General features: G+C 41.8%; 2 protein-coding genes across 6 annotated transcripts in view; one reads left to right on the forward strand and one right to left on the reverse strand.

Annotated features, from left to right (window-relative positions):
• wu:fj30f06 (E3 ubiquitin-protein ligase dbl4) overlaps positions 1-599 on the reverse strand; it is a 1,939-nt gene extending 1,340 nt beyond the window's left edge. The window contains exons 1-2 of the mRNA XM_043223704.1: positions 464-599; positions 288-388 (exon numbers count right to left, since the gene is read on the reverse strand). Coding sequence (XP_043079639.1) covers positions 288-388; positions 464-545 — 183 coding nt within the window. The 5' untranslated portion in view covers positions 546-599. The remainder of the gene's footprint in view (positions 1-287; positions 389-463) is intronic.
• A 1,524-nt stretch (positions 600-2,123) lies between these two features.
• LOC122327913 (ubiquitin carboxyl-terminal hydrolase 21-like) lies at positions 2,124-8,872 on the forward strand. Of its 5 annotated transcripts, none has more exons than XM_043223593.1 (17): positions 2,124-2,349; positions 3,110-3,149; positions 3,348-3,412; positions 3,617-3,766; positions 3,859-3,958; positions 4,036-4,166; positions 4,248-4,318; positions 4,411-4,530; positions 4,763-4,858; positions 5,130-5,258; positions 5,338-5,463; positions 5,538-5,560; positions 5,647-5,681; positions 6,337-7,302; positions 7,491-7,564; positions 7,658-7,685; positions 8,044-8,872. In XM_043223593.1, exons 2-17 carry the CDS (start codon positions 3,115-3,117, stop codon positions 8,640-8,642), a joined length of 2,748 nt encoding a protein of 915 aa, XP_043079528.1. In that variant the 5' UTR covers positions 2,124-2,349; positions 3,110-3,114; the 3' UTR covers positions 8,643-8,872. The 5 variants fall into 5 exon arrangements, with proteins under 5 accessions (XP_043079528.1, XP_043079527.1, XP_043079529.1 ...); XM_043223592.1 differs by having other exon boundaries at positions 2,131-2,349; positions 5,335-5,463; XM_043223594.1 differs by having other exon boundaries at positions 2,135-2,349; positions 3,360-3,412; positions 5,335-5,463.
• Positions 8,873-10,000: the final 1,128 nt, after the last annotated feature.

A 10,000-nucleotide genomic window follows, 5' to 3' on the forward strand; every position in this document is an offset into this window, starting at 1 on the left:
CGCTTATGAAACACAGCTTTCAAGACAAGTTCAGGAAAAGACATGATTTAGAATAGGTTTTTTGTGACTTGTTTTAACCCCCTCGTCAGAACCGAGGACTGTATCGTCCATAAAGTGGTTCCCATCGGCAGACCGCCTTCAATTTTAGACTAAGCAGCATTGAAACTCGCAGGATGTTTTTATAATACAACCTCCTATATGTCATATGATCATTTTGTTTTCTCGTTTCATGATCCCTAGTTAGTACACATGCACATTTATATATAGCTAGAGAACGTGTGGCCCACCTGGTCCAGCAGACTGCGACACCAAGCGGTCAGAGATTCTGGGGACACCGCATGACCACAAGACATCTCTGCTCTCAGAATACTGAGGTCATCGTCTAAAGCTGAGAGCCAGACACAGCGATTACACCATTTCTCGTTTCAACCCGATTTATTCACCCATATTGGGGTTCACTTACTTATGTCGTCTCTCCGCCTGACGAACCTCAGCGTCGCGTCATTCACGTCGTACTCTCCGCTGCTTTGGTTTTCAAGCTGCATGGTGACGAGGGCTCCTTGTTCAGTTCGTCTGGAGTTACTCTGAAAGAGAAAAGTTGGAAAGTGGACCGATATGGACCTGTGAAGCGAACCAATGAAGCGTTCGCTTTCGGTTCGGAAAACAAGAAAGCGAAAGCGTCACTCAGACCCGCGGATGTTTTGCTAAACAATTTAACGCAAACGTTTCACTTTCTTTTTCTCGAGCACTTCAGAGAAATCACACTTTTCCTGGAAACCAGGTGCACTTTGGATGTTTGAGGTCATCCTTCACGTCTAATCCTGTCAGATCTTTCACTTTGACGATCCAGCTGTCCGCTTCAACAGTGTTTCCCTCACATGCGGCCAGAAGGACGGTGAGACATGGGGAGAATCTATCAAGTGTTTGTGGTCGGAATGCAAGGAGAGAAGAAAACTATAGACGTCGCCAATTCGGAGGAAGACTTCAATAACACGACGGTGGCGGCATTTAAAGAAAAACTTGCCGAGAAACTACCCCAGGAGGCTTCAGGTACACGAAAACTATATCAACACACGAGTTAGACATAGGTTTGGATCGTGAAGTGTTCTGTGCTCGAGCTGAGGTGTAACTGTTGGTTGATTCTCACAGACCCGTCTGCATTAAGACTGCTCTACACCAGCAAACAACTAAATGACTCCGACAAGTTCTCTGACCACGGGATCAAGGATAAATCCACCATCTGCATCATACTTCGTTTGCCGGGTGGAAGATAAACCAGAGTTCTTCGGGAACAAGGCTGCTTTATACTCATCTCTTACATATCTTCAACAAAATATAGACTCCGTGAATGAAGAAACCTTATAACTGCTGGAAGACGGTTTTTAATGTAAACACTTGTCTATCAGCAGACACACCTAAATCTGGGGTTTTATCTTGAACGAGGAAACGCTGCACAGTGTTGATCATCTGTTCTGTTTTACAATCAAAGACACACCTGAGAAGCGTGACCTGAATACCTTTAACAAGTGAAGTAGATGAGAACATGTTGGGGTGACCTATACAGTGAAGATGGTGTTTTCTTTCTTTTCTAGCTGATCTTGCGCGGTTTTCACCTTTTTGTATATATGGCATTAAATAAATGTTTGGTTTTTATGGGAGGAAGAAAAATCTAATGTGTCATTCATTTCACTCACACACACACACACACACACACACACACACACACACACACAAAAAAATAAGTAAATTTTCAGGCGTAATACAGAAATAGAAACCATCACAGAACTTCTAATGGTATCTTCTACTAATGCCATTACAAACATTATAAACATAATCCTTCAATCATTAAAAATGCCTTCCTGTAGTGTGTTTTGGGACATATTACATTACGATTTATTAACAAGCCACCAACAGGTGACCAATAATCCTAATGATAATCCAGTTCCAGTAAGATTTATACCAGTCATGTTTAATAAAAGAATGTCGTGTTGGTGAGAGATGTTTCTTGAGCTAGTTTCGATATGATTTCCACTAATATTCTGGTCGGTCCTTGCTGCAGTCAGTTCTTCTGTTTGAGGCTGCGACATATCTCTTTGGAGAACACAATAAACAGTCTTTTTAATATTATAGGTGTATATTCTGGGTCAGCACACTATAGCCGTTTTCTATGTATTTTTCTCGACGCGTTTCCGCAGAAGTGAAAGCTAGGTCTGTTCGCGGGAGGTGTGACTGAAGCTTTGGTTTCATCTGTGTGTTCTGGAGAGGACTTCAGCTCATAAACACCACCTGTTTCAACCACTCTAACCCCAACTGGATTTCTGGTTTCACTTTGAGGATCTCCTGATGAAGGTGAGTCTCTTTACTCAAATAATCAGTATTTGTATCGTTGTTTATTCGTTTATTGAGATTTGTGTTTTAGTGTTGTTCTCGATGCGTTGTGATTATCTTTTTAGACAACCTGATCTGATGACTGTGTATCAGTAGCACGAGTTTATGTTGTGAATTGGCGTACTATTTACACGCAGAAGTCATTTAACGCGCACACACAATGAGTATGATTGGTGTTGAGGTGTAGATGAGTATTATATGCACGCGAGCACTGCGGAGTATTCACGTTAAACGCGCGCGTATCATATCCACGTCAGCGAACATTTCTTCGTATTAATAGCACGATTTTCTGTTTGTACGTGGCGTAATATTTACACGCAGTAAACTTGCCCATTGTCATCCTTTCCCATCACAGTCTTTATATACAGCTAAACACACACGCATGCACATTTACCGCAATACTTTTTTATTGTTATTTTTTAAAAATGGTTTCCGTACTAAAACAATGTAGGCTACTAACAAAATGTAGATAGAACAGTGTAAGAATGAAACATTTGTGTCTGAAAGTGAAAGTGAAGACACACACACACTCACACACACACACACACACACACACACACACACACACACACACACACACACACACACACACACACACACACACACACACACACACACACACACACACACACACACACACACACACACACAGGCCTCGGCTGCCCCAGTGATGATGGTTGCTGAGTACTGTGTTGAAAGTGATGTTATTCTTGCTCTGTAGATGAAATGAAGACCAAAGTAGAACCAGCTGTTCTAAAGCAGTAAGTGTCTTATATAATTCACCACACACATCGAAATCATGAGTACACAAGTGCCACGCTGATTATTTCTTGAATTTTATAACCCATACCTTTGATTATTTGAAGATCTCTGCAGCTTTTTGAGAAAGGCCTTTTTGATGCAGTTATTCATCTTCTTAGACATTATGTAGACTAGATGTAAATGACTAACGACAGCAGTGTCTCCTTCAGCGAGGCTCCGTCTCAAACGTCCAGCGCCGACTCCAGCGCTCCGCAGGCCTCAGGTGAACTCACACCAAACACTTCACTACATCAGTGAAACAGATGGGCTTTTCAGATATTCTGCATGAGAAAAATAAAAGACCGTAATACTGGCTGGGAAAGACATGGCATGATCTTTTTTGCATGCATATTAGATTCGCTTTGACAATAATGAAATCTAAATGTGTCACTGAGAGGTTGTGTTTGAACTGGAATGAACTTTGCAGTAAATCAGGTGGAGACGGACATTAAAAAGATGAACATAAAGGATCCGGGCGAAGGATCATCTGTCCCTCGCCATCTCAACGAAAGACCAACAAACCAAGATCCTTGTGAGTCGGGATACTTTCTCAAAACATCAGAGAGATGTAAAAAAGGTATTTTAAATATGAAACCAAGCCCTTTAAATGTTGATGTGAACATGAAAGTGCAGTGAAATGATGACTGCTGTTAATATTATTGTCTTTAGCTCCGTACAGAGGTTTGCTCAATCAAGGGGCGACCTGTTTTCTGAACGCAGCCTTGCAGGTGCTCTTCATGACCCAAGAGTTCAGAGACAGAGTGCTGCGGTTGGTTTTATCTTCATGTTTTTTTACTTCATCTCAGTTGTTAGTGGCTTGTACTGAGCACTTGATTTATTTTTTAGAGCTCCCAGGAGCACAAGTGAGAGATTAGAGTCAGCATTAAAGAAACTATTTGAGGAGCTGAGCCATCAGGACCCAGACGCCCCGAGCGTCTCAACCAAAGGAGTGATCCAGGCCCTTGGTATAGAGAGAGGTATGTTTACAATGAGGATCATTTAAGGAAGCCGCACTGTTTGTGTGTATGACGTGTGTTGTATTTTCTGTTTCGTTTCAGTCTATGAGCAGCAGGACGCTGTGGAATACTTCCTAGACATCCTAGAGAAAGTAGGCTTTAATTTGGCCGAGGTAACTTTTCCTTTTCCTTCAACGTGCAACAATGCTGAAAAATACCCAAGTGTTTGCTTGTTAAGTGTGTGTGACTCTTTTAACTGTAACAGGTCTTTAGAGGAACTATGAGGAATCTCAGAAGATGTTCAAGAAATCACGAGTCCTATGATGACAGTGACTTCAAATCGATCCAGATCTCTCTGAACACCAGAGATGGGCCGTACACACTAGTAAGGGAGCTTCACTGTGTAGCCTAAATGAAAGCCGCTGAGACGAAAAATAAATCTCAGTTCTGACTTCTCTTCTTAGAACTGGAAGTTATAAAGTCTACTTCTTTTATCCTAGAAAAGTCATAATTGCACGAAAAAGCTGCAATTGCTTTATATTTTACTCAACGGCATAATTAAGCGTAGAAAGAGGCTTGTGTGCGGCTCGTCACAAACCTTTCTGTTCTGATTTCAGGAAAATGGAGTTGAATCGTATTTTGCTTCTACAAAATTAGTTGGAGACGACCAGATGTACTGTGAAGAGTGCGATGAGAAGAGTGACACAATATGGGTAAAATGGATTTTTGCTTTTATTTCAAAGTTTAAAAGCCTAATTAGTAACACTTTAGTATAGAGAGCAGTTCTCACTATTAACTAGTTTCTAACTAGCATTCCTATTAATAACTTATTGGCTGTTTATTACTATATTCTACAGTGCATCCTACACAATACTAAACTTAACAAGTACCTTTCTATCTATGAATAAGCTAAAGTGCGACCGCCTAGCTATGCTTCTGGACTGGATTCAGATTGTGTTATCTTGGTTTTCTTGTTTTACGCAGAGTTGTGAAATCAGCGAGTATCCAGCGGTTCTGGCTTTGCACCTGAAGAGGTTTGTGTATGACTACTGTTCGAACAGGTTTGTGAAAAACCACTGCCCCATGGACGTACCGCTTCAGTTACGTCTTCAGGTAAGCCCAATAAACCCTGTTCTGGGCTGCAGTCCTGCGTGTGAGCGCCGGTGAAGGCCTGCTGGTGTTGTTTCAGAAGCAGGAGTACTGGCTCTATGCCGTGGTCAACCACAGGGGGAGCCGTTACGGAGGTCACTACACCGCCGACATCCTCGCTCCTGAAGACAACAAGTGGTTCTGTTTCGACGACAGTCGGGTCACAGAGGTAACGGCTTACTACTACACCGAACGTTTCATTTTGGAGGCTTTGTATTAACTGTGCTTTGTGATTTCCTTCAGACCAATGAGAGCAAACTGAAAGGGTAAGAGCGAGTAATGTCAAACAACTCTTAATTACGCGACAAATCACTGAATATAAGTAACTGTAGTTTTTAATCTTTTGATGTAGGTCTAGAGAAGCCTACTTGCTGTTGTACCAGAAAAGTGAGTACATTCACAATTTGGCACTTATTCTGAGATTCTTGTGTGTTCAACAGAGTCTAAAAGAGTGCTAATGAACAGTCATTAAAACATGTGGTAGGATGCAGGCGGCATAAATTATTTTAGTAGAGCCTGCCAGTACAAAGGACCTCTGTAACGTGACTAACGAGATGCGTGACTTTAATTAAGAGATGGAGTCGGTTAACAGCAGACAGGTGTATAGAGAGAAAGATAGAAACAAGCAAGCGAACATAATCCAGCAAGGTATGATGGTAAGACGAGAGAATACAAGGTGCACAGAGAAGAATCAAAACACAGGGAAAACAGACTAGGAAAACTGTGATAAGGCTAGGGAAACTAGGTATGACTCTGTAAGGTAGTTATCAACCGAAACGATTATCAGCATCAGTGAAAACAGACAGACAATGCTAACTTCAGCAACATTAGCCTTACAGAGTGCCAAAAAGCTCTTTCAGAAAGCTAGTTTAGAGAAAAAGTGAATGCGTCATACATCTGGCACTAATCCATCCTTCAGAGCTCAGATTTCTGGAGTGTTGTGGATTCATGCATCCAGCTACAGAACACCTAAAGCAAAGGGGGACTGTGTACAACTCTCTGTGAAGATTTAGCATGGGCAACTAGTTTGTGTTCTTTACAGCGTACAGTCCTGCAGGTTATGAGACGAGGAAGGACACCCTGAGGTCTCAAGCTGATTCCACAGATCCCAGAACTGGACAGCTAATGAAGCTAACAGAGCTAACAAAGCAAACGGTGCTTACAAAGCTAACAGAGCCAACGGAACCAATGGCGCTAACAGAGACAATAGAGCCAACAAAGCTAACGGAGCTTACAAAGCTAACAGAGCCAACGGAGTCAATGGTGCTAACGGTGCCAATAGAGCCAACAAAGCTAACAGTGCTAACAAAGCCAACAGAGCCAACGGCGCTAACAGAGACAACAGAGCCAATGGCGCTAACAGAGCCAACAGAGTCAACAAAGCTAACAGTGCTAACAGAGTCAACGGCGCTAACAGAGCCAACAGAGCCAATGGCGCTAACGAAGCCAACAGAGCTAACAGAGCCAACGGCGCTTACGGAGCCAACAGAGCCAACAAAGCAAACAGTGCTTACAAAGCTAACAGAGCCAACGGAGCCAATGGCGCTAACGAAGACAATAGAGCCAACAAAGCTAACGGAGCTTACAAAGCTAACATATCCAACAGAGTCAATGGCGCTAACTGAGCCAATAGAGCCAACAAAGCTAACAGTGCTAACAAAGCCAACAGAGCCAACGGCGCTAACAGAGACAACAGAACCAATGGCGCTAACGGAGCCAACAGAGCCAACAAAGCTAACAGAACCAATGGAGCTAACAGAGCCAAAAGCGCTAAAAGAGCCAACAGATCCAATGGCGCTAACAGAGCCAATAGAGCCAACAAAGCTAACGGTGCTAATAAAGATAACAGAGTCAACAGTGCTAACAGAGCTAACAGAACCAACGGAGCCAATGGCACTAACGCCGCTAACAGAGCCAACAAAGCTAATGGAGCTAACAGAGCTAGCGTTATGTGAGTCAGGGACAGCGTCTCCAGCTGGCAGCAGGAAGTGCTCTGAAGGACATAGTGGTAAGTCTTTTTGACAAATATTAATGCTCTTTCTCTGTGTTTCCCGGTGCCAGTTGTTGAAGCACACATGGGTCGTAGCACAACTAAAATCATGTAGAGGGTTGAAAACATCCAGTGCTCTTGAGAGTGATTTCAGACGGTTTTCTATGAGGTGAGTTTCTTCTGATGTCTGGTTTCTTCTTTTCTAGCTTCATCAGTTGAACGGGTGGAGGACGTGGAAGAGGCCCAGATGAAAAGTGAAGCAGAAACCAGCAGAGCAGAGGTGATGTGATACGAACTGACTCAGCGTTTACAAGAAATACAGTTCAGTCACAATTATTCAGAAACACTTGTATTAAATGACACACTTTTTCAGGAGCGTGGCGGAGCTCATGATAAAAAAGGTAAAGACGGAGAAGCCAACTGAGAAATTTTATTTTGCTAGCAATGTCATTTAAAAAATATTATTTCTAGTGAATTGTAAAGAACCTGAAAGAATACCTAAATTGTTAAAAACATGAATATTTTTTATCTAAACATTCTTGAATCTGTCTATTTTTTTGCCCAAATGGCAGATGCATTTCTCTTTTTAATCATTAATGAATAACATTTTCACAAAACCTTTTTGCTTCAAAAATCATGTTTAGATGATTTTCTATGTTCTTCTTGCTGGTTTCTTGTTTGGAAGCTGAAGAGCAGATACGAACCCTTTGTGTTTAATAGCGCTGCCTTGTGCAAATATTTCTTGCATGTTTTTAAAAGATCTTAAAGACTGGATGTGTTTCTCGGTGTCTGCCGTGACGAGGCGTCTGAGGATCCTTGTTCTGAGCCGGACAGAGAGCCACAAGAACACTGTGGAAGAGATGATCCTGAGACACGCTGGGTTCTCTTCTCAACCACAGCTGTACTGTGATGAAAGCCTCAAGGACTCTCTAGAAGTGTGTCGTCCCGGTCCACACGTGATCCTCTGGGTGACCCCGTTAGAGATGAACCAGAAAGATATCCAAGCGTTTAAAAAAGTCTACAGGTTTCTGGGAAGAACAGCCAGAAGATATATCATGATCGTCTTCATCAGTGAGGGCCGTCCCTCGGAAAGCAGCAAAAATACAACACGCAAATATAGGCCCATAAAAAACTCTCTCGTTCTTGACATTAGCGCACACCTGTCTGACCAGGCCAAAAACCTTTTTTACAAACTGAAAAAGACTGCATATAAGAACCCCAGGATGCCGTATTATGACAATAAACCACGGAAAGTAAGACATAAGAAGACAAAGAAAAAAAAGCATGAAAGGGAAAGAGCCAGAAAATCCAAACTGCGATCAAATCATGGAGAGAGAGAGAGAAGAAAACAGTCATAAAAATAAAGCGTGTGCAAAACATACACATTTAAATAACTTAAATACCATTCGTGAATTGCATTTTTTCCATATCGGGGTGTACTGTGTTAAGTGTTGTATCCTTTCTCCTGTGTGTGACGTGGGACTGTCAGAGATACTGAGATCCTCCTGAAGAGAGTCCTTTACTGCTCTCCTCAACATCTGCACTGTATAAAGCTCTGTGTAAATAAAGGTGACGTGCTGAAGAAGTGCTACTTGTGTGCTCTCTGTATCCTGACACTATTAATATATATATATAATATATACATGTAGAGCTGGGGAGATTTAACTCGTTTATCACATTCCTTTAAATAGCATTGTCTTTTACCATAATGGATCCAAAAGTGCAAAGAGTGGAAAAAAAACTTGTTCAATTTATTGTAATTTACAATATGACGTGCATTAAAGATTGTATTACACCAAGGATTCCCAAAAACACAAAGGAAGTGCAGGGAGATTGAACTTAATGAAAAGCTTACAATTATTTAAATCATAAAATATTTAAGCAGATATATTATACCCCTTACAAAGTGTCAGAGTAGAAGTAGAAACGCTCTGATTTTGGTGCCTGTTTCTTTAAATGCAAACGAGCTTTTCCTCCCCGCCCCTTTTTTCAGAAGAGCGCCGCGTCATCACAGCTCGTACCCGATTAAAACACGTTTTGATTCTGATTATTATGTTTATCGCGTTGAAATCACGCGTATTAGTTTACAGTTGTGATTGTGGAGCGTACAGACAGCGTTCTCGTTCACGTTTAAAACACACGAGCTACAAAAAACGTCGGTTTTATCCGTGAAGGTACATAAATCACGATTATTGTAGATGTGTGTGTCAGGGCTGTAACAAATCAAAGTGATCATCCCTAACCCCTTGTGAGGGAAGACTTGAGCATCATGCGGTCGTTTAGAACGTACTTGTCAAAGGAAGTGATGTCATTTCCTCTTCATCTTCCGCTGGGTTACTCAGCACTTAAACCTGGAAAAGTGGGATTTTCGTGATATGTCTGGTGTTTACTAACCCAGAATCCTCAGCAGCATCCAGAAACACACTTCTTTAGCTCAGTGTCCTGTATCTTTACTGCTTCCGTCACATGTGGGCGGGGCCTTCCCTTCAGTGACGTGAAGAGGCGGGGAATCTGATGATTTATTGGAGATGTAAAATAATGAGCAGTTGTAGTTGTTTTCACACACTGTGGTCAGCGATGTTCAGACACCTTATAAAACTCATATTTGCATCATAGGTCCTCTTAAAGTAAAAGTACAGAAGTGTTTGATTTGAAAAGTATTCAAGTGCTGAAAGTAAATGATGGGTTTTATTACTGAGGTAATACTAGCATTAAC

The sequence above is a fragment of the Puntigrus tetrazona genome, chromosome 22, assembly GCF_018831695.1.
Source record: "Puntigrus tetrazona isolate hp1 chromosome 22, ASM1883169v1, whole genome shotgun sequence".
NCBI classification, from domain to species: Eukaryota; Metazoa; Chordata; class Actinopteri; order Cypriniformes; family Cyprinidae; genus Puntigrus; species Puntigrus tetrazona.

What these genes read in the sequence shown, in the direction of transcription:
- LOC122327913 (XM_043223592.1), top strand. Translation starts at nt 3,115, where the DNA reads ATGAAGACCAAAGTAGAACCAGCTGTTCTAAAGCA. An exon ending in TTCAGAGACAGAGTGCTGCG is followed by an intron (nt 3,959 to 4,035) that starts GTTGGTTTTATC and finishes TTTATTTTTTAG; the next exon opens with AGCTCCCAGGAGCACAAGTG. An exon ending in CGGAGCTCATGATAAAAAAG is followed by an intron (nt 7,686 to 8,043) that starts GTAAAGACGGAG and finishes TGTTTTTAAAAG; the next exon opens with ATCTTAAAGACTGGATGTGT.